Source organism: Colius striatus, chromosome 16, assembly GCF_028858725.1.
Source record: "Colius striatus isolate bColStr4 chromosome 16, bColStr4.1.hap1, whole genome shotgun sequence".
Classification (NCBI taxonomy): Eukaryota; Metazoa; Chordata; class Aves; order Coliiformes; family Coliidae; genus Colius; species Colius striatus.
The window spans coordinates 1,644,109-1,667,421 of NC_084774.1; the positions used below are offsets into that span (position 1 = coordinate 1,644,109).

The 23,313-nt window shown below is 62.2% G+C and overlaps 1 protein-coding gene across 1 annotated transcript; it reads left to right on the forward strand.

Moving 5' to 3' along the window:
• Nucleotides 1-10,892: 10,892 nt before the first annotated feature.
• On the forward strand, nt 10,893-23,096 carry TP53INP2 (tumor protein p53 inducible nuclear protein 2). The gene is made up of 4 exons (XM_062009143.1): nt 10,893-11,031; nt 17,266-17,582; nt 21,037-21,166; nt 22,829-23,096. Exons 2-4 carry the CDS (start codon nt 17,462-17,464, stop codon nt 23,076-23,078), a joined length of 501 nt encoding a protein of 166 aa, XP_061865127.1. The 5' UTR covers nt 10,893-11,031; nt 17,266-17,461; the 3' UTR covers nt 23,079-23,096.
• The last annotated feature ends 217 nt before the right edge of the window (nt 23,097-23,313 follow it).

Genomic DNA, 23,313 nt, shown 5'->3' on the forward strand with positions numbered 1-23,313 from the left:
AGGCCTGCCTGCCCTGGCTGCAATCGCGGCCGCCTCTTGCATCACCTCACCAGCAGCCTCCAGCTGCAGCAGAGCAGGAAGTCAAAGGGTGCTTTTGAATGACCCGAGTTAGACACACACACATGAATTACCCAACTGGAGCAAAATGGGCTTTGCAGGAGAGCAGTTCTGCAGCAGCCTTCCATCGAGGTGTGGTGGGGTTTGAGGCCAGAAGAGCAGCAGTGCTCCTCCACACGCTCCTGCTGCTGCTGCCCCGGTGTCCTGTCTGTCGTGTGGCTCAGACCAGGGAAAGAGCTTCTTGGGGTCAAATTCCTGCCTGTGGTTCTGGGAAAAGATGCTGCAGAGCTGCCAAGTGCGTGTTGCAGGGAGGTTGTTGATGCAGGGACAGGAGCTGGGGAGAAGGGTGTGGGGGGGATTTTTTCCCCTGGACATATGCTTTGATCCCCCTTATTTTGGATCAGCCCTTAACAACCCCAATGGTGTCTGTCCTTGCTCAGGGGAGCGTGTGCCTGAGGTTACCCTCACCCTGAGCACATGGATGCAGTCCCACAGCGCAGTGGCTGCCAGGAAGATCCTCCCAGCAACTCCCAACACCAGCTGTGCTCGTGCTTTCCCAGAGGAGGGTCACAGTGCCCTCAGTAAGGCAGAACCCAGCCCCATAACTTGGAGAAGCAGATGGCTCGAGGAGGAGGCGGCTGAGCTCTCGTCCCTAGTCCCTCTCTCCGCCCAGGTCTCAGCAGGCAGCTGGGCAGAGCTGTCTGTGCTCGCTGCCAGCTCTGCTCCTGAATCCCACCAGGTCTCCCTTCCCCTCGCTCCATCTCCAGCTGCACTTGTAGCAGTGGGTGAACCTTGTGCCCGGGGGAGGAGGGGAGAGGACTCACAGGGCCTGGGAGCCGTGGGGCCTCTGACTCACTGCTGTGGCAGGTCCCTGTCCTGCTCCTCCTCCACACTGTGTGTTTTTCTTAGACACCAGCCAGCAACCTGCCCCACACACCTGTGGGGTGAGTCCCTACCTTGGTCTCACCTCTCCAGCACCTTCCTGGTCTCAGCTCTAATGACGGGGTGTCCGTCCCAGGAAGGGCAGGTGGGGAAGGGAACGCCTGACGCTGTTTGTGAGAGCTTATCTGTCCCAGACCGTGACAGGGTTTCTATGAAAGTCCTTAAGAAGGTCCAGGGCATGAGGAAAGATCTGGTGAGAGATCCTGGAGGCGTGTTTGTGTTTCTGATGTCGCAGAACCAGCTGTGAGCAGCAGGAGGTCAGGAAGGGCTGAGGTGAATTGGGAGCAGAAACGTGCTTAGCTCCGGAGGGCAGCGAGTGGGGAGTGACCCCTCTTCCCACACCACACGTGCTGAGCTGACTGGAAAAGCATGTATTTCACCTAAAAATCCCTTCATGGAGTGTGTCTGTGAGCATCAGGCGAGGAGGGCAGCTCGGTGCTGCAGGTGTGCCCTAGCTCTGCTGGAGGAAGGTGCCGGGCTGCTGGGGCTCCCTCCAGGGCAGTTAATGAGCCGTGAGGACTTCAAAGCATCTCAGACCTTTTTCAAGGAGACTTTCCTATCTCATTTCAAAAATACAGCAAGGCTTGGCCCTACCAGGCACATTTTGTGAGGTTCCTTCTGCCTTTGTCTCAGTCCTTGTGAGCAGGGGAGGGTTGTTTTAATCCCCAAATCACTGAATCTCAGAAACGTGTAGAGCTGCTGGATCCACTTTGGTGCCCACCCAGAGCTCTGGAGATCTCCTGGGACAGCAGCCCTCTAGCGTCTGGGGACTGTGTGGGTGAGATTCCCTTCCTCCTCTCCTGCCCACCATTGTTCACCTCTGCTTCCCCTTGTCCTCCTTGGCCACTGCTGTGCCCAGGGGCTCGGTCGCTCCTGCCCCTCAGTGGGCCCAGAGATGGGAAGGTGGCGTGTTTGTCAGGCCATGGCGTTGGCAGAGGTCTGGCAGGCTGCAGGAGGAGAAAACTCCTCAGATCTGGCTTTAAAGTCCCAACTTGGGCAAGCAGAGACCCGCTGGGGACAGGTCAGCTGGAGGGTGCCGAGGGCAGCAGTGCCCGTGGGGCTGCTCAGAACCCCCTGCCCAGAGAGCCCCCTGCAGCAGGACCCGTTTGTGCAGGGCAGAGGGCAAGGGGAGGTGTTTACAGAGCTGGGACTGTACAGGGATGCTCCAGGCTGGGAGCATCCACAGGGACGGGTCATCTTGTCACTCACGTTCAGAGAACCCTGAGAGCCGTAGCAGTGCCGTGGGGCTGCGGCCAGACGAGGTGTGGCGGGAGCCTGCTGTGAGCACACCAGCACAAACGGGGCCTTTCAGAGCCACACTTGGCCCTGTGCTGGGATAAATCCTTTGTCTATATTTAGTGCATTTTTCAGATAACGCTCCTGATCTATTTTCAGGCCATGTGCTGACTTAGGGCCCCTGTTTGCTCTTGTGCTTGGCTGTATCACAGGTTGGAAGCCTTTCTGTTTTCAGGACCCTCAGATACCCGAAGGCCTGTGAGGGCTTTGAGTGAGGGCAGGCAAAGGGACTTTTTCACCTCTTTAATAATATTTAAAAAAAGATGAGGAAAATACTTTTTAAAGCATTTTGGTGGAACAGCTCATCACAGAAAGGCCTTTGCCACCTCCCCTTCCTTGCAGCGAGACCTTCAGAGGAACAGAAACCTGAGCTTCAGGCATCAGAGAAGGTGATGGGGGCATCTTCTGCCTTGGGTGGGCTGTGACAGGTTCCCCTGTGTGTGCATCAGGGAGGGAGCAGATGGTGGCAGTGCAGTTTCAGTGCCAGGGCCTTATAAGGCTGCTGTGGCTGGGCTCTGCGGGAGCTGCTCACCGGGTGGGAGAGCTTGGGCAGCAGGCCCAGGGCTCGGGGGAAACACTGGCGAGCACACACCTCCAAAACAAGCCTGTGTTTTGCTCTTTTTAAGGTCAGCTCCTTGGAAGGTGCCGTGCTCGGGCAGGCCACTGTCCAAGGAGCAAACTGACAGGCACACGTGTGTGTCCCCGGGGCGACGGGCCCCTGGCTGGCTCCTGCCGCAGCCCAGGGCCGGCAGCTTCACCCCACGGCTGTGCTCTGCCCATGTCAGGGCTCTCCAAAGGCAGCTGCAGCTCCTCGGGCCCTGTGCTGCAGTGTGGGGTCAGGCACAGGCAGAGCTGTGCTCCCTACAGACCCCACACTGCGCCTGACCCAGCCATGACCAGGCACTGAGGGCTGCCATGGCCATGTCTCCACCATGCTGAACCCCAGCCATGACCAGGCACTGAGGGCTGCCATGGCCATGTCTCCACCATGCTGAACCCCAGCCAGGACCAGGCACTGAGAGCTGCCATGGCCATGTCTCCCACCATGCTGAGCCCCAGCCAGGACCAGGCACTGAGGGCTGCCATGGCCATGTCTCCCACCATGCTGAACCCCAGCCAGGACCAGGCACTGAGGGCTGCCATGGCCGTGTCTCCACCACGCTGAACCCCAGCCAGGACCAGGCACTGAGGGCTGCCATGGCCATGTCTCCATCATGCTGAACCCCAGCCATGACCAGGCACTGAGGGCTGCCATGGCCATGTCTCCACCATGCTGAACCCCAGCCAGGACCAGGCACTGAGGGCTGCCATGGCCATGTCTCCACCATGCTGAACCCCAGCCAGGACCAGGCACTGAGAGCCACCATGGCCATGTCTCCACCATGCTGAACCCCAGCCAGGACCAGGCACTGAGGGCTGCCATGGCCATGTCTCCCATCATGCTGAACCCCAGCCATGACCAGGCACTGAGAGGTGCCATGGCCATGTCTCCCATCATGCTGAACCCCAGCCATGACCAGGCACTGAGGGCTGCCATGGCCATGTCTCCACCATGCTGAACCCCAGCCAGGACCAGGCACTGAGAGCTGCCATGGCCATGTCTCCACCACGCTGAACCCCAGCCAGGACCAGGCACTGAGAGCTGCCATGGCCATGTCTCCACCATGCTGAACCCCAGCCAGGACCAGGCACTGAGAGCCACCATGGCCATGTCTCCCATCATGCTGAACCCCAGTCATGACCAGGCACTGAGAGCTGCCATGGCCATGTCTCCCATCATGCTGAACCCCAGCCAGGACCAGGCACTGAGGGCTGCCATGGCCATGTCTCCACCATGCTGAACCCCAGCCATGACCAGGCACTGAGGGCCACCATGGCTGTGTCTGGGGCTTGAACTTGTTGTAGAACTCCTGTGTATGTTGAAGAGCTTGGAATGGTGTCCAAAAAGCAAAGCAAAAACTTTACCCTTGTCCCCTCCTCTCCTGCGACCTGGAGCCCCATCTCCAATGTCACAGCCATGCCAGCCCTGCTGCTGGCCCAGCGAGGTGCCAGGGAACACTTGGAGGGACTCTGCCAGCCATCAGCCGTCTGGGGGAGGATTGCTGAGATGCCACAGAGTCCTTGAGGATTTTCAGCTCCCTGTGACTGAGCTGAGCTGTGTTTACCACCGCCCCAGCGTTCGTCAGGCATGTGGGGGTCTGGCTGCACATGGCCAGGGGCAGCCTGAGGCAGAGCCACTGCCTCTTGCCTTGGCTGGGGGTGTCCAGGGCAGCCAGCCCTGCCAGCACGGCCCCATGCCCAGCAGCACCCCGAGCAAATGCAGCCACTGAGGCTGCCCAGCTGTGACTGCAGGCAAGTGAGGGTGGCTGCTCCTCAGGCTCTCATGACACAGAGGCCCATGGACAGGGGCTCACTCCCGGCCATGCAGAGGGCAGTGGGGCTGCCAGGCAATGGGGGTTTGGTGCCTGGACACGACGCAGCCGTGAGAGAGGTGCAGCGGGAGAACCAGAGCCATGACCAGGGCCAGAACTCAGCCCTGCTGCTGGCCTGGACTTCCTTCACTTGTCCCAGTTCATCCAGGACCTGTGAGCACTGTGTCCTAATGCCTGTCAGCTCAGCTCATGCCAGAGGCCAGTGCTGGGGTGAGAGGTTTCTGCATGACAGCCCTAATATGGCTCTGCTGCCTCCTCCTGCCCCATACATGTGCCTGTGGCTCGTGTTCCCTCGCATGTGCTGTAGCTCAGCCCAAGGGACTAACCAGAAACTCTGAACAGACCAAGGAGCCTGGATGGTTGCAGCCAGGCTTGTGGCCCCTCTCTCCAGGGGCCCATCCCATGCCTGGCTGTCTCCAGACGTGGTCCCTGGTTCCACACCGCTCCGTGTGCTTCCTCCCTGGGCTGTGGCCGTGGCTCAGCCAGCCGTGCCACTGGGGTGGCCACCAAGCAGTCCTGCTGGCCTGGCTGGAAACAGCCCAGGGCTAATTTTAACCTTCTGCTTTTGAGATCCCTGGGGAGGACAGGGACATGATGAGTGCAGGGGTGTGCATAACGAGCATCTGCACAGGCATGGAAACTTGGGGCAGGGCCTCTGGAGTGGTAACAGGGGATCTGTTCCTCTCGTCTCAGCACGAAACCAGACTGCAGATTAAGAGAAGACTTTAGTGTTCCCTTTCTGTCCTCGATATAGTGAAACCTGCACAGGGCAGGACATTTATAGATGCCCTCCCTTATTGGGAGCTCTCTTGGGTTTCACTCCTGGGTGGCACCTGGCCCTGTGGTCCAGTGCTGCTGTAGGCAGGGACTACAGCGAGACTTGAGGGCAACCCAGGAGCACCCTTGAGTTTGGCATCACTGGGCAGAGCACTGGCCACCCCAGGACACTTATCTGGAGAGGTTCAACCCAGGATACAACCCCTGGAGAATGCAACTGCCCTCCTTTATCAAAGCAGCAAGCCCACGTCATCACTGAAGCCACTCAGGGGATCTCAGAGGTCTCGGGTCCCCAGAGTCCTTGTCCACACTGGTTGGAGTCCATATGGCTGCAGAAAGAGCAATCCTTGAGCTATTCTGTGTTCCAGGCCTCCACACCAACATGTGCCCTCAGGATCATCACCCCTATGGAACACACTCTGCAGAGTGTCCATCCCTATGGAGCACACCCACCCCTATGGAGCACATAGACCCCTATGGAGCACATAGACCCCTATGGTGCACATCCCATCCCTATGGAGCACATCCTATCCCTATGGAGCACACCCACCCCTATGGAGCACACCCACCCCTATGGAGCACACCCCATCCCTATGGAGCACATAGACCCCTATGGAGCACATCCACCCCTATGGTGCACATCCCATCCCTATGGAGCACACCCCATCCCTATGGAGCACATCCCACCCCTATGGAGCACATCCCATCCCTCTGGAGCTCATCCCACCCCTATGGAGCACATCCACCCCTATGGTGCACATCCCATCCCTATGGAGCACATCCCATCCCTATGGAGCACATCCACCCCTATGGTGCACATCCCACCCCTATGGAGCACATCCACCCCTATGGAGCACACCCCATCCCTATGGAGCACATCCCACCCCTATGGAGCTCATCCCATCCCTCTGGAGCTCATCCCACCCCTATGGAGCACATCCACCCCTATGGAGCCCATCCCACCCCTATGGAGCATGTCCCATCCCTATGGAGCACATCCACCCCTATGAAGCACATCCATCCCTATGGTGCACATCCCACCCCTATGGAGCACATCCATCCCTATGGTGCACATCCACCCCTATGAAGCACATCCATCCCTATGGTGCACATCCCACCCCTATGGAGCACATCCATCCCTATGGAGCACATCCACACCTATGGAGCACACCCCATCCCTACAGGGCACATCCCACCACAACATCTCACCCTATGGCTCGTGGCATTTTGAGGAAGGCTGGGGGAGCCAGGGTGATGGCTGCTGCCAGGGTGATGGTGGGAAGGATGAGCTGGAGCCTTGGGGAGAGGCAGGGGCTGTCAGGGGAGGAATGCCTGGCCATGACCCACAGCGCAGTGGCTGGGGTAGCAGCAGGGGCTGTCTCTGTCTCCCAGCACAGGAGGAAGCTGGATGCTGGGTGTTCACTAAGGCAGCGCTAAAGATGAGGTGGCCCATAGCCAGTGGCTGTTACTGGGGCAGCAGCTGCATTCCCCACCCCCTTTTCCTGCTGCACCAGCAGGGAGAGGGCAAAGCTTTGCCCCTGAGAGCTTCCTGCTTCTGCGTGGGCTCTGGCAGAGCTGCTGAGCTGCTGAGGAGGTGGCAGGGGTGAGGGGAGCTGCCATGCCCGTCCCTCACCAGCCCCTCGCTGCACGGGCAGCGACCCTGGCTGCCTGCACCCGGGTTCCCCATGCTGAGACACACACCCTAAAATTGCCCTGGGTCAAATTACTGGGCTCATCCACCCGCTGCTATTTCCTTCTGTCCCAAAGCCAAACGAGAAGCTTGTTGAAAACAAGGCGGCGTCAGGCAAAGGGCACCCTGAGTCAGAGCTGCTGGCCTGGGTCAGGCGGGGCTGCTGGCTGGGGAGGGAGGGAGGGACCCCACGCCATGGGGACAACAGCCAGCTTCTCCCCCGTGACTCCCCCGCGGGATCTGCCTCCCTGGGCAGCCTTCCCATCGGGACACGGCTGCCTGGCACTGGGCCGGCCCGCAGCCCTGTTTTGGTGTCTCCTGGCAGAAAGCTGCTGCTGACCCAAATTCTAAATATAGAAGCAAATCCATTTCTTTTCTGTAACGAATGCAAAAACATCCGCCCCATGCTCATCTTTGGGAAGCGGGTTGTTTTGTCAGCGAAGTGGAAACATAAACCCCAGATTTCTTTCAAGTGAGGTCACCTCCTGGCCGTGGCCATTCCCAGAGCGCTCTCACGGTTATTTGCTGTAGGTGACTCCTCTGTGCTCCTCCACGGCTGCAAAGCACAAATCCCAGGTCCTGGAGTCTGTGCACCAAGGGCTTGCAGTAGAACGGGGGGTGGCTGGGACAGGGTGTCCTTCTGGGGAAAGAGAAAGAGCAGCTTCTGTGAGCACACGACTCAGAATGGCAGCGAGCCACACGGCTCAAACGGGTGGTGGCCTGCGGGCGCCTGGGAGATGCAAGGAGGTCAGCCTGCTGCTGACCCATAGCCCCACGACACACAGGGCCACGGTGTGAAGTGCTGCTTCAGGTGCTCAGCAGTCACTAGTGTGACCCAGTGTCACTGGGAAGAATGACTGTTTCAGTGCTGCCTGGACTTGGGCTAAAACTCAGGCCAGGGACAGACAGCAGGACCAGCGCCAGCTCGGGATGCAGCACGGGGACCTGCGAGGGACCCAGAGCAGACAGCGGCGGCCGGAGGGACACCTGTGCTCAGTCCAGCCCAAATCCTGCAGCGATTTGCAAAGATCCAGTCACACTTCCTGGTCTGGTTTCCTTGTCAGAAGCTTTGGGTAGCTGGCCTCAGCATCTCTTTTTGTTCTTTTTGTCCTAGGGGATGGGTAGATGCTGAGAGCCCTGACTGATTCACATGGCATTTGTGGGCTGAAGCGAAGCACGTGTGTTACACACCAGCCCTGCACCTTGCCAGGAGCTACCAGCACTGCATCCCAAAACCTCTGGGCTGAAGCAGGAGCCAATGTGATCACCATCCCATTTGCAACCGTCACCCAGCTACAGCAAGAGCCGCTGGTGACGCAGCAGAGCCCGAGGCCTCCTGGCACAGCCTCATGCGTGACACAGAGAGGCTGCAGGTAACTCTCTGTTCCCTGTGGGCATGTGATGTGCCCTCAGCCTCCCACTTGTCCTCTCCAGCCACAGCCACCTCAGGCCGTGCAGGTCAACTCACTGCAGCGTGACTTTCCTCAGCGACCCGATGGCCTCCAAGCTGGATCATCCCCTTTGGTAGGGTGAGTGTCCCTGCACCCTACCCGGATGCCACAGAGAAGTTGCACCTGTTTCCTTTCCTTTATTCAGTGTTGAGAGACATGGCTGTCCCTGGGGACCGAAGCGAGGGCCACCTCAAGCCCCACAGGCTGTCCCCACAAGCCCTATGGCACAGCCCAGCAGGCTGCATGCTGTGGTCCCTGGCTCGCGCTGGCAGCCTACTCACTGCAGGCTCACAGGCACCCGAGGGCTGGCTCAGCACCACTTCCCACCCCCAGCTGCTGCCCCAGCACATCACAGCCATTTCCCTTTGCCACCTGGGCACTGCTGCCAGCCATCATTCAGCCCACCGGCCACAGCGCCCAGGGCCAGGCCCAGCGGCAGCCAGAGCCTCTGTGTGCTTCTCCCTGCAAAGCTCGCTCCTCTGCTTGGCTGCAGCAGCTTCCCCCCAGCCATCGACCACTGTGGCTAAAAACTGCCCTGGCACAGGGGCTGCCTGCCTTGCTTTGCAGTGAGAGACCGGGGTAGGGTGCAGCAGGGCCAGACGCGTTTCCCATCCCAATGGGGAGAGTCATCCCGTTACAGCAGCCCTTTCTGAGACTTGCCACGCGAACGGGACGGTTCCTCCTGGGAGATGTGTGACCCCAGCAAGGTTTGCTCGGATGCATTTATCTCTATCCACGCCTGTATGGCAGCGGGGTCGCAGGTGAATTCCCACAGTCCTGCTGCAGCCAGGAGGAGCCGTGTGTCACCACTCTGTGCGAAACAAGTGCTACCAAAAGCAACACAATGACTCCCAGCAGCATGAGCCCTCAAGCAGGGACCAGTCTGGGGCTCGAGTCTGCTCTGCAGTGCAGCTCCTGGCGCCTCTGGCAGCCGCCGCATCGGGCACCTCTGGCTCCCTGGGCACTCCCTGGGCCTGCCATGCTGGATGTGCCCTCCCCAGACATCCCACACGAGTGGGTTTTCTGCTTAGGAACGTTTCAGGCTGCATGAGCTCCCCTGCCAGCAAAGCAGGGCATGAGCTCTGCCGGGCGGCCGCTCTCCTCTCGAAATGGTTTACAGCCTTCTTCAATTACAGAAGACTAAGTGTTATTTAATTTGTGACTGTGGGTAAAACGAGACTCAATTCAATTCTGCCTCTTGTGAATTTGCGATGGGGAATTCTCACCTGCCATGCCAGATGAGTCCTAACCGTACCACGCCTGACTCAGCCCCTCCGGCTGCCCCATTAATGACTGTTTTAACAAATGTTGTGTCTTTATATGGGCAATTTCCTGCCGTGTGACCGGCTTGGCTCGATGTCAAAGCAGAGCTTGGTCCCGCGGCAGCCGAGGCCGCAGGTACCCGCCATCCCTCCGAGGGCCAGGCTGGGGCCGCTCCATCCATCCGTGCCCCGCAGCGGGAAGGAGCAGCGGGCCAGTCTCCCGGCCAGTCTCGGGCTCCGGTCCCCGCTCCCTCCGGCGCATCTCCTCGCCCGCGCCCTCCCCGGCCCCGCCGCTCCCAGCCGCCGCCGCAGCCCCCCGCACAGACTTCCCCACATCTTTAATGCTTTATTTTCCCCCTCTCTCAGTCCCCGTTGAGCCCTGGTTACCTCGCCTTTCCCCGAGCGCACCCGGGGGCTTCCCAGCCTCTGCCTGCTCGCCCTTCGCCTCAGCCCGGCCCGGTCCCCCTAACCCCTGGGACAGGGCCAGTCTCGGGGCTGTGTGACCCCCCGGCTCGTCGCCTCGCAACCATTCCGAGCCGCCCCTCGCCCGGGGCCGAGTGGGGCTGGACGGGGCCGAGCGGGGCTGGACGGGGCCGAGCGGGGCTGAACGGGACCGAGCGGGGCCGAACGGGGTTGAGTGAGGCTGGACTGGGCTGAGCGAGGCTGAATGGGACCGAGCGGGGTCGATCGGGGCCGAACAGGGTCGATCGGGGCCGAAGAGGGTGGAGCGGGACCGAACGGGGTGGGGCGGGACCAAGAGGGGCCGAAGGGAGCCGAGTAGGGCCGAAGGGAGCCGAGCAGAGCCGAAGGGAGCCGAGCAGAGCCGAAGGGAGCCGAGCGCAGCCGAACTCCGCCCGCCAGCCGCCGGCCGCATGCCGGAGCCCCCTGAGGCGGGACGGGGGCGGAGCCTCCTCCCTCCCACTGCCCTTTCCCATTGGCCGCTTCCCCGCCGGGGGGCGGAGCCTCCTTTGTGACGTCACGATCAGCTGTCGGAAGGTCCCCGATTAGTTGCGGGGGGGGAGCGGCGGGGCCTCGGCACAAGCGCCGCGCCATCGGCACCGGACAACCGGCACCTACCTCACGCCTTTCCCGCCGCTCCCCTTCGCGCTGCCCTTACCGGCGAGGTGAGTCCGCTGCCGAACGAGCCGGGGGGGCGGGGGGCGAGCCGGGGCGAGCGGAGCTCTCAGCGCAGCGCTGTCCTGCCGCGGGGTGGGGGCAGGGAGAAGGGGGACCCCGCCGCCGGACCCCCCTCCCCTCGCCCCCGCGGGAGGACAGCGGCTCGTTCCCCCCTTCCCCCCCCCCCCCGGCGCCTGTTGTTTGTTTCTTCATCAGCGGATTAAGACTCGAGGTTGGGCTCGTCTCCCATTGGCTCCGCGGGTGTGACGTCAGCCTCATTTGCATATGACATTGAGACGTCATAAAGCCCCCAAATACATCCCACCCCCCCAACCCCCCCCTTGCCCCCCCCCCCCCCTTCCCGCGTTGTCCCGCAGTGACCTGGCGCTGTCCCGAGGGCGGTAAAGCCGCGGTCCCGCGTGGCTGTCGCTGCGTGTCGGGTCTGTTCCTTCCCCTCCGCGATACCCCGCTCTGCGACCCCCCGCGGTGCTTAGTTAGAAGCTCTTTTAGGCGCAAAACGCGGCTTTTCGGTGCTTTCCGAGATCCCCCCGCTCCCTCGTCCCGCCGCTCTCCGGGTCTCGGCTGCGCGGTGCGGGGTTGTGCGTGTGGAGCGTGACTGTGGTGGTCGTGAAGGAGCTGTGGGCAGGGGGCGCAGGGCACTGGCAGTGCCAGGCGGAGGGGCTGTGCCCTCGCATCGCACCGTGCCACCTGTACCGGGCTGCCGAGCCCGCGGCTGCCGTGGGTACCACACCTAGAGGCTGCTTTTGTGGGTGATGCTCCGAGTGTGCCCGCTTTGGGACAGCTCTGAGGTGTCCTCAGCCCTCAAAACACCGCGGCTGGGAAGGGTTTCGTGACCTTGGCAGCTTGGCTGAGCCAGGGATGCCCCGGGCACTGAACCTGCTCCCAGCGGAGGGGGCTCAGCAGCTGATAACAGTGCACTCTGTGGAGTGTAACTGCAGAACCACGTTAAAAAGGCACATAGTTGCTTTTGTTATTTAAAACACACATGTCTGTAGGTTGGTGTCTCACGTGCAGGGGGGCTGCAGCCTTGCTTGGAAAGCCTCAGCAAAGGCCCAGGCTCCCAGCCCCTGGTGCTCCAGGCTCCCAAGCTCCCAGTCCCTGGTGCTGGCAGCAGCTCTGGGGAGAGCTGAGCAAATTCGGACAAGCCTTTGATGGGATAGGAAACCATCCCTGAAACAGGTGCTGGGCTCAGGTACAGGACTGTGCTGCACCTTCTCACTGTGCTTCAGCTACCAAGTGCCAAGAACAGGGTTTTTTGCTCTAAACTAAACATTTCCTCTCCTTTTACATTCTGCTCCCCACCCACCGCCAAAAAAGCCGACACAAAAGGCTTCTGCTGTAGCTCACTGTCACCATTAGGGACCCGTTGCATCAAATCGGTGCTTATCTGGCTGAGCACAAAGGGAAAAATCGTAATGGAAGTTTTTCCCCTCGAGACTGAAGCGATATCACCTGCTTCAGCAAGACTGGAAAAACCTGAGCCATGAGCTCTTATCTGAGAGCCGCTGAGCACTAATTGCAGAGCAGGCGGCTCTCAGCCCAGCGCACGCACGGCCCCAGGAGGGAGCTCAGGGCTCCTTTGGGATCAAAGTCCAGCCCACAGCCGGTGCTGAGCCTCCTGAGATGTGGGAGGATGGGATAGGAGCTTCACCTTGCACATCCTGGAGCTTCGAAAAGCTCACCAACAGCTCATGGCAAATCTGACAATCCCCTGGTTGCTCCAACCCTGCCAACCCAGCCCCTGCCAGGCTCCCCAGGGCTCTGTGTGATGACATCAAACAGCAGAAGGTCAGGTTTATCCTTGGGCAAGGACCTTCCTGCTGCAGCCACACAAGGAAGCCAGTGCAGAGGGGGACGCTTGATCCTAGAAAACCACCACCCCTCCTGCCTCCCCCTTCTTCAGGTGGGGTCTGGGGGAGCGTGTGGGGCTCCAGCCCACACCGAGCTCCTGGGCTGGCTGGGGAAAGCCCCAGGTGCTGCCTTGGGCTGCTGTAAATAGTGACAAGGAGGTTTTTTGGGGGATTTTCCTGAGTACTCTCTGCCTTCCTCACCTTCCCTGCTCCGCAGTGGAGGAGGCTTTGCCTGGGGGGCTGCCTCTGCTTTGCTGGGCTCAGTCCATGCTGGTGGGGTCCAGCTCTGTGCCTGTGGCCACTGCTACCCGAGAGCCTCATGGCCAAGGCTGCTGGTGAGCCGAGGGATCAGCAGGAGGTGCAGGGCAGCTACTGAGTGACCAAATGCATTAATACAGCCCTGCCAAACTGTCCTGGGCAAGCTCCTGCCAGCTCTGGCCCTTTCCTCGGTGGGGACAGCACAGGGATGCTTCACTGGTCATTCACTGGTCCTTCCCCTCTCCTTTGCCTTGGGGAGGCCTCATCTGGAGCCCTGTGCCCAGTTCTGGGCTCCACAGCTCCAGAGGGACAGGGAACTGCTGGAGAGAGGCCAGTGCAGAGCCACCAAGATGCTGAGGGGATGGAACGTGTGTGTGAGGAGGAAAGGCTGCAGCCCTGGGGCTGTTCAGCCTGGGGAAGGGAAGCCTGGGTCGGGATCTCAGCAACACTAAGTACTTAAAGGGTGGGTGTCAGGAGGATGAGGCCACACTTTTTTTTCTGTGGTGTCAGTAATTGGCACAAGCTGGAACACAAAAAGTTCCACTGGCACAAGGAGAAGCTCCTTTGGTGCTGAGGTGAGGGAGCCCTGGCCCAGGCTGCCCAGGGAGTGTGTGGAGGCTCCTTCTGGGAGGTTTCCAAACCTACCAGGACACGTTCCTGTGCCCCTGAGCGAGGGGAACCGGCTTTGGCAGGGGCTGGGGCTGGAGCAGCTCTGCAGGGCCCTTCCAGCCCCCAGCAGCCTGGGATTCTGTGATTTTTGGGGGTGATGTTGGGCCCCCCCAGCTGCCCAACCTGCTGCTTCACTTGATGTCTGTGCCCTGTTCAGGATTTTGGTACACCCAGCATGGCGAGGGCAGCCTGTGAAACATTTAGGTAGAATGAGCTGAGAATCCCATTTCCCAGGGCTGCAGGAGGGCAGCAGCTGCTCTGTCCCCCCAGCAGTGCCCGCGCCGGGTACCCTCAGCCATGGCCAGGCAGCGCCGCTTGCCCCTGCCCCTCTCCAGCAGCATCCCTCCCACCAGCCAGCAGTGCTGCAGTGTCAGGGAGCCCGTGTCCATCCCCGAGGGCAGCTGCTGCTCCTGCAGCCTGTGGCTGTGGGAGCTGTGGGCGCAGGGCAGGTCCCGCTGGGCAGGCTCTGGCGCGTCCCGGGGCGCTGCTGCCCATCCTGCTGCCTATTCTTAGCTCCTGGGGTTATTTGCAGTGATGGTGACTCAGAAAACTAATTATTGTCTCGAGGTTTCTGAAAGGGGGGGGGGTGAATAACTTCATGTGTTATGGTTTCCTGACTCCTACTTGGAATTTGAATATTTAATGCACCCTGGGTAGCTGGAAAAGGACTTTCTGGAAGGATGCTGAGAAACTTCATTAGGAAACTCATCTGTCACCTGTGGGCTGTTCCCTGGTGCTGGCAGCAGCCTGGGCTGGGGCTGGTGTGCTGAGGAAAGGGCTGATGGAAGCCTGGGAAGGGTGGCAGCTGTCCCATGGTGGTGGCTCTGGTAGGGGACGTGTGGTTTCTGGGGCAGCTCAGCCCCAAGGATGTGGTGCATGGGCCCAGCACCGGCCAGACCTCCCCCACAGATGTGGGCTGTCTGGAAGAGATGGGTGGGCTGGAATGAGGCACCAGAGGGGCAGGAGAAGCCATGTCCTGCACCAAACTGCTGCTGTGGGCACCATCTCTGCCTGGTGGCAGGGCACGACTTGGGCAGCAGTGACACAGATCCCCTGGCAGGAACATGCTGGCGTCTGTCCTGCGAGGCTGCTGGCCACAGGTCCCCTGCTCTACGAGGGGCAAACGTTTGCTGCAGACAAAGTGGGGGCTTCCCAAAATCCTGGAGAACCTTTGGAGCTCCATCTGCTAATCAAGCCAGGGAAGAGCCTGCTGGCAACTGCAGGCTCTGAGGTCGTGTGTGGCTGTTCGGTAGCAGATGGCCAAGGAGCCTTTTGCCTTGTGAAGGGCTGAGAAAGTCACTCAGCCCTTGGTGGTGCTGACATTGAGGAGCTGATGTTCTCGGTCGCTTGCAGAGTGTCTGGAGTGGCTGCAGGGCAGTGCACTGATCCCACTGGCCAGGCAGGCTGTCTCTGTCCTGGGGTGGGTGCTGCAAGCTCTGCCCTGCCCCGTTAGCCCCACCATGGGCCATGGTACAGCGTGGACCCCCTCACACTCACCACACACTCCTCAGCACAGCAAGAGGGGTAGCAGTGGCTGACTTAAATTCTTTGGGAGACGATCCTTTAGAATGTCTTAGCTCAACTCTTGCTCTCAGGGGAGCTTTTAACTCTTTCCTCCTGTCCCCAGAGCTCCCTTGCCCTTTGCCTCAGCCCTCCCTACATACTGTGGGCTTGCCCTGGGGCGGGATGGTCCTGCCAGAGCCTTACCAGAGGGCTGGCCGTGTGTGACAGCGTGGTTATCACAGCTTTTGATTATAGGCAGGGAAAATGTGGGAGGTGGGACAATGATGGTCTCTGCTCTGCCTTGTGCCTTCAGAAAGGGAAGTTGTCTGGGGGTTAGGGCAGGCACCTGTGGAGTTCAGACACCAGCTCCTGTTGTGCACCCTGTGACTTTTTCTAGTCGCTAAGGAGGGGGTGCTGGGGCATGAGTGCTGCTCCCAGGGCAGGGGAGCAGACCAGCTTTGCTGCTGTCCAGGGGAAGCTACTGTCAAGTATTAACAAAAACCAGATGCTTTCTGCTCTCAGGTTTGACTGCCAGTTATCCTTCGGCTTTGACAGAGGCCGAGCTCCTTGCTGGGGGCTCTCGGAGCCAGGCTGGAGCAGGGGGCAGTGCTGGGGAGCTGTCAGGGCCAGGAGCTGTGGCAGGGCAGTGTGTGGGGAGCACAGTCTTGCAGCCAGCTCCTGCCAGGCTGCCCTTGCTCATGCAAGGGGGAAATCTGTGCCTGTGTCTGAGCTTGGCCTGTGCTCACTGCTTGGAAGCCTTTGTGGGTGACGGCTGCAGCTGGACAGGGGCCACTGGCCTCCCCCTGGCCAGCGCTTGTGCCCGGCCCTGTGCTGCTGTGCCAGGCAGGTCCAGGGAAGGGAGGGTGGAACATCAGTGTCCCTGGCAGTGAGAGACACCACACTGAACACAGCACTCAAGGTGCAGCCTCACCAGGGCCCAGCACAGGGGCAGGATCGTGCCCTGACGCTGCAGCCTCTGTGCCAGGAGCTGGGGGTTTCCCCTCTGAGTGCCCCCAGGTGATGTGCCAAGCAGGGCAGCACGCAGCTGCCCCACTCCTCACAGCTCACTCTGGGTGGCATTTGGATGCCCTTTAATGCCTCTGGACCAAGAAGTGTTTTCTCTGCACAGGTTGTGTTCTTTGTGCTGCACAGTTCGATCTGCAGCTTGTGGCTGCCTCTCTCGGAGCTTTGCAGCCATTAATAAAATGAGTGAGGCCAAACCTTCCCTGAGCTGGGGGAGTGTGTGTGTTGGGCAAAGGTGGAGCAGGGGGTTGGCACCAGCCCCTGCTCAGCCTGAGCTGATGCCTGAGTGCTCGGGGCTGACACAGCCCAGAGCCCAGTGCTCTGAGGCCCGTCCCAAGGGGCAGTGATGGCCCATGTGATGGCACCTGGGACTGTGTCACTTTGTGGGGCAGGAGGGTGGCAGGGAAGCACAGGCACACTGCAGAGAGACACCCACAGCGCTCAGAACTCAGCCAGGCTTGGGCAGGCACAGGCAGAGCAAAAGGCTGCTGAGGGCTCCTGGGGGGCAGCAGGAGGAGGGCAGGCCCTGCAGTGGTGGGGTGGCTTGTGCCATCATCCTCAGGCAGGACAACAGCAGAGCAGCGTTTGCCTTGCCCGAGCAGCAAAGCTCGATGCCAGCCATGCTTGGTGGCTGCCTGGGCCCAGCCTGGCTCAGGGAGTGTTTGGCTGCCATGTCCCCAGCCCATGCGTGCCCAGGGCATGCTGATGTGCCCTGCAGGGGCTGCAGGGGGAACACACAGCCCTTCACTGCTGCTCTTGGATGTGGTGCATGATGCCCTTGATGGTGCCAGAAGCTGGGATGGGCCACATGAGCCACCTTTGGATCTCACCCCCCAGCCCATCCACACCCCTGAGGTACAGGAGGTCCACGATGCCAACCAGTCCAACTGCATCATCCTTTTCCTGTCTCTTCCACAGGCCTTTGCACTGAAGCCAAGTAAAGAACCTCAGAATTGCACTACACACTGTCTAACCCAGCAGCAAAACTCCTCCAGCACTGAGCCCACCCGTGCCAGCAGTGCCCCTCGCTGCCCGCTGCTCCCCCCCACGCCTGGAAGCTGGTGCTCACCAGGAGCTCCAATTCACCAGCCAGCCCACCCAGCCACTGCCCACCATGTTTCAGCGTCTCACCAGCCTCTTCTTCAGTGACAGCAACACGCCAGAAGGCCTGGAGGAGCCCAAACCCTTCGTGGAGGAGGAGGAAGAGGAGGGATGGCTCGTAATTGATCTTGCAGGTGAGGAGAGCAGGTCAGGACAGCAGCCCCACAGTCTCTGCAGAGCTGGGCAAACCTTGAGGTGACAGACAGCAGATGAGCTGCACTGTGTGTGATCAGCTCTGCTCTGCATCCCTCTTCCCCTGGTGCCCGTGGGGCAGCCCCATGGGAGGGAGGTTTCCGCAGGCCCTGGGGAGTGAGAGCCAGCAGCATGGTGCCGGCCTGTTCCAGCCAGCAGCTGGGCCACGTTTGGGTCCTCTGAGTCCATCAGGGGAGCAAATCAAGTTCCAAGGGGCTTAGCTGCCCAAACCATTCCCAATGACCAGCCCAAAGCAGTGCCTGTGCCAACAGCACTCAGACAAGGGGTGTTTGGCACGAGGTGCCTGTGCCTGGAGAGCCCTCAGTAGCCACCCACAGCCGTTTCACACCAGCCAGGCACATGGAGCTCCTTGTGGGCCGAGAGCTTCTCCAGCTCCATGAAGACCTCCTCCTTTCTGTTGTAGGGTCCTTGACTCAACCAATTGCAAGAGGATTTTCTGGCCCTTTGCTTGCATATAGAGCAGGGCACTCAGCAGAGCAGCCTGCCCGTGCCCCACGCCCTGTGCTGCTTTTGCAGCCCCTGGTTACTCGTGGTGCCCCAGCCCAGGGGACCACAAGTGTGTCCTGCAGGTCTTGGAGGAGGGTTCTGTCCTCCCTCTGGCAGACATCTGGTCTCTGAGCAGATCACACAGTCACAGGATGATGGGGGTGGGCAGGGCCCCACAGAGCTGCCCCAGCCCCTGCCAAAGCAGGTTCCCCTGGCTCAGGGGCACAGGAACGTGTCCAGGTGGGTTGGAAACCTCTCAGAAGGAGCCTCCACACGCTCCCTGGGCAGCCTGAGCCTCTCTCACCTCAGCACCAAAGGACTTGCTCCTTGTCTTTAAGTGGAACTTTTTGTGTTCCAGCTTGTGCCTCTTACCCCTTGTCCTGTCAGTAGGAACCACAGAACAAACACTGGCCCCATCCTCTGGACATCTGTCCTTTAGGTACTTGTCAGTGTTGCTGAGGTGCCCCTGAGCTCAGGCTTCTCTTCTCCAGGCTGAACAGCCCCAGGGCTGCTGCCTTTCCTCCTCACACACGTTCCATCCCCTCAGCATCTTGGTGGCCCTGCACTGGCCTCTCTCCAGCAGTTCCCTGTCCCTCTGGAGCTGGGGAGCCCAGAACTGGGCACAGGACTCCAGATGAGGCCTCAGCAGGGCAGAGCAGAGGGGCAGTAGAACCTCCCTCGCTCTCACACTCTTCTTGCTGCCCCCAGGATGCCATTGGCTTCTTGCCCATGACACCACATTGCTGCTCATGTTTATTTGCTGCCCACCAGTGCTCCCAGGTCCCGCTCCTGGAGCTGCTCTCCAGCAGGTCACCCCCAGCCTGTGCTGGTGCAGGGGGTTGTTTCTCTCTGCCTGTTCCCCAGGCACTGGGCAGAGCTCATTTTCCTGGTGTGAGTTGTTCATTAAGGCTTTTCTCCCATGTGGGAGGGGTGGGACCAGAGCCCAGACAATTGTGGGATGGGACAGGGCCAGCCTGTGCATGGCTGGAGCACTCTGGAGGGCTGGGGGAGGTGTGTGGGCATGGGCAGCTGTGGAGGCGTTCCCTGTGCAATGGGTGACTGTCCAGGGAGGGTCACAGCAGTGCCATGGGAGGGAGATGGTGGCAGGGAGGTCCCTGGAGCCATGGGCACACAGCTGCTCTGTGCCTGGGCCACCTGGCACCGGCTGCAACGGGCCCAGAGCGTGCCATGACGAGCAGGAGTTTCTCCAGATGAAGGCTGGGCCCCCATGCCCTGGGCCTGAGGCTGAAGCCAGCTTCCTGGGCCTCGGGGATGACTGCTACAAAAGGCTCCCACTGTGTCCAGTCCAGCAGCCAGGCCCTTGCTGCAGAGCTGCTGCAGCAATGTGGCTGCCACCCACTGCTAAACCCCACTGGCTCTGCCCCTGCCTTTTCCCCTTGGCACTCCCCAGCCACTGATTTCTCTTGGCCCCATTTCTGAGGCTGGAGTTGTGCCTTTTAATGAAGCACCTTCAACCCAAACCCATGGGCTCCAGCTCCCATCCTGTGCCTTGGAGCAAGTCCCTCCCAGCCCAGCTCCCTCCCAGCAGCCTGGCCAGCCTGGGAATTCTTTCCCTCTCTGCCAGGTCCTTGACCCACGTGTGCAAAATGCAGCCAGGGTAACCAGGCATCCCAGGAGCGATTCAGATGCCCCACAGCCTGGTGCCCAGCCCTGCTGCACAACCCAGGGAGGGAGCAAAGAGCATTCCCCAGCGTTTGGTGATATGGCTGCAGCTCGCCCAGGGATTTGGGCATCCCAAGATTTTCCTTGTGACATTAAACCCCACCGTGGCAAAGGGGAGGGACGTGCAACCCTGAGCATCCCCTGCACTGCTGGGCTGGGAACAGCCCCTGGGCTCGGTGCCTGGCTCCAGGATGACAAATCACCTCCAGCCCAGCATGTCAACAGCTATTAATAGCTTGACAAGCACTGAGCTGAAGGAAAAGACTCTGCTGTGGCCGATTGTAGCCTGCTCCAAGCCCCAGGCTGGGACTGTGCTGTGGGGGCAGCGAGTGCTGGGTTGGGAGGCCACTGCTGGCCCTGTGCCTCACAAGGACACGGTCACCAGGGGTTCCTTCTGGGATTCCACCTGGGATTTCTCCTCCACCCTTCCCCAGATGCAGGGTCACGTGTGTCCCTGCACTGCATCCCCTGAGGTCCAGTCCCTGATGTGGCCAGGAAGGGCTCTGGGCATCCCAGTGAGCCCAACATCAGGCACCATCTCCCTTTCCCTAGCACAGCCAGTCGTTCTGAGCACGGGCAGCCAGAGAAGCACCAGCCCCAGTGCTTCTGCCAGCTGGAGGTGAGGAAAGGGGGGAGAGGCAGAAAGGCGAGGGGGGCAGCTCCTGGCTCAGCCACCCAAAACTCAGAAGCAGGAGGCACAACAAAAGCCTCTGCTGATGATTTTACTCCCGAGTGCTCCCAAAGCTGTGAGCCGCTTTGTCCCGCGGGGCTGCTGGTTGCAGCGTTCACGAGGTGCTGGGCTGGTGTTCCTCTGGAGTCTCTCTCTGGGTTAATTGTTTCCTTCTCCTTTGAGAAGGAAGGGAGGAAGGAGGGAAGCATTTCGGTGTGTGGTTGCAGCTGAGGAGCCACGGCAGCAGCTCTGCCCCGTGGCGGTGAGGGGCTGGGACGCGGTGTCTGCCACACTAACGATGCCCCTTTCTCTCCCCTCCCCTCCCCGCTGTCCGTGGTCTGTGTGTGTGTGCCCGCTGCCCCGCATGGCTGTGCCCCCCGCCCCAGGCAGCCGTGTCCCCCCCGCAGCCCCGGCGCGGCGCCCCCCGCGCTGCCGCCCGGCGCCCCCCGCGCTGCCGCCCCCCAGCGCTGCCCCCGCCGCCCCCTGCTTGATGGACGAGAGTTGGTTTGTCACCCCTCCCCCCTGTTTTACTGCAGAGGAGCCCGGCCCCGCCGGCGTGGGGAGCAGCCCCATGGAGGACCTGCTCATCGAGCACCCCAGCATGTCCGTCTACGTCACCAGTAGCCTCGAGGTGGACGGGGAGGGCCCCGAGGACGATGCTGCTGGGTGAGTGTGGCCGGAGGGTGCTGCTGCGCCTGCCAGCCCTGGCCCTCCCTGGGGGAGCGGGCTGGACCGTGGGCTCTGGCATCCCAAATCACCACGTAGCCCCGGGAGCGCTTCCCCCCAGGGAGCCCGTGGGGTGCCTCGTGTGGGTCAGACCCACGCGCCGCAGAAGAGGGTGTTGTCTCACGGCCATGTTGGGACGGCTGTGGGGCAGGGGACGGCTGTGGGGCAGGGGAGGGCTGTGTGCCTCCAGCCCCGAGCACAGTGGGAGGTTTGCCTGGCACAGCTTAAACGCGGCGCTTGGCACGGGTAGGGCACAAGCAGAGCCACCCCAGCAGGACACGGCGGCCTTTGGGCTGTGGTCCCCCAGGCAGGAGGGTGCTGCAGCCCCCCGAATCCCAGCACAGCCCAGGGCGCCCCTCAGCAGCAGGCTGCCCTGGCCCTGGGTGCAGCCGTTGCTCCCTGCCCCACAGCTCAGCTCAGCAGGGAGGAGGCTCGACAGGGGTGCCCCAGATGGCCCTGGTGCCCTCTCACCCGGCAGGAGCTGTGGGCTCCCCGTCCTGCGCTGGGGTCACAGCCCTGCTGCAGCTCTGCCCTCTCCCTGGGGCTGCGCCCTGCCCGTGGCACCAGGAAAGCCTCGGTGGTGGGGATGATCCCACCCCGCCGTGCCACGGGGTCCCTGCCGCCCCCAGCCCCAAAGCGTCTCCCTGCAGAGCCCCTCGCTGGGGCAGGAGCCAGGACTTGGGGTGAGCCTCTGCCCAGGCTGGGTGACACCATTCCTCCAGGACCTCTCTCTGCCGTGTCTCCCTGAGGGGCCCCAGCGTGAGCTCAGGGGCTTCAGAGGGTCCCCGAGTGCTGGAGGGTGCAGAAAGGGGGTCAAAGGGTGTTAGAAACGGGCCGGGAGCACAACCGGGTGGCGCGCGGGATGGGAGCGGGCAGCGGGGCGCAGGGCGGCAATGGGGGGCTGCAGGGCGGCAATGGGGGGCCGCAGGGCGGCTCTGCTGGGGTGCAGGGTGGCTCTAGGGGGCCGCAGGGCGGCTCTGCTGGGGTGCAGGGTGGCTCTGGGGGGCGCAGGGCGGCAATGGGGGGCCGCAGGGCGGCAATGGGGGGCAGCAGGGCGGCAATGGGGGGCCGCAGGGCGGCTCTAGGGGGCCGCAGGGCGGCAATGGGGGGCCGCAGGGCGGCTCTAGGGGGCCGCAGGGCGGCAATGGGGGGCCGCAGGGCGGCTCTGCTGGGGTGCAGGGTGGCTCTAGGGGGCCGCAGGGCGGCTCTGCTGGGGTGCAGGGTGGCTCTGGGGGGCGCAGGGCGGCAATGGGGGGCCGCAGGGCGGCTATGGGGGGCAGCAGGGCGGCAATGGGGGGCCGCAGGGCGGCTCTAGGGGGCCGCAGGGCGGCAATGGGGGGGCGCAGGGCGGCTCTGGGGGGGCGCAGGGCGGCTATGGGGGGCTGCAGGGCAGCTCTGCTGGGGCGCAGGGCAGCTATGGGGGCCGCAGAGTGGCTCTGGGGGCCGCGGGGCGGCAATGGGGGGCCGCAGGGCGGCTCTGCTGGGGCGCAGGGTGGCTCTGGGGGTGCAGGGTGGCTGTGCTGGGGCACAGGGCGGCTCTGGGGGGCGCAGGGCGGCTCTGGGGGGCCGCAGAGCCGCAGCTGACGGCCCGTTTGTCCGCAGGGAGCCGGCGGCGCGGCGGCCGGAGCGGCACGGGCCGCAGCACAGCCGGGCGCTGCAGCTGAAGGCGGCCGTGCTGGAGAAGCTGGGGCAGGCGCGGCGGGCGCAGCGCGCCAGGCAGAGAGCCGAGCGGCCGCGCCTCAGCCCCGCGGCCCTGCAGCGCCAGAACCGCGCCCGGCAGCGCCCGCCGCGCCGCGCCCGGCAGCCGGGGCCCGTCCTGCACCAGCCCTGCCGGCGCCACTGCGGCTACTGACCCGCCGCCCGCCCGGCCGCGCCCCCCGCACCGGCCAGGCCGCGGCCCCCCGCCCCCAGGCACCGGCGCCTCGCCCGGCCCCGCTCCCGCTGCCCCGCGGCCGGCCCGGGCTGCGCCGTCGCGGCCCTGGGGCGGCTCCGGCCGGACCCCTGCGGCCCCGGGGCGGCCGGGCCGTGCGGCCGGGCCCGTGCCGTCAGTGCCTTTCTCCCCGCCCCGGCGAGCACAGCGACGGCAG

Bases quoted from the DNA above. Each gene is read 5' to 3' on its own strand.
- TP53INP2 (XM_062009143.1), top strand. From the start codon at position 17,462: ATGTTTCAGCGTCTCACCAGCCTCTTCTTCAGTGACAGCAACACGCCA. The intron at 17,583-21,036 runs GTGAGGAGAGCA...GTTTTACTGCAG, and splicing joins GCTCGTAATTGATCTTGCAG to AGGAGCCCGGCCCCGCCGGC. The intron at 21,167-22,828 runs GTGAGTGTGGCC...GTTTGTCCGCAG, and splicing joins CCCGAGGACGATGCTGCTGG to GGAGCCGGCGGCGCGGCGGC.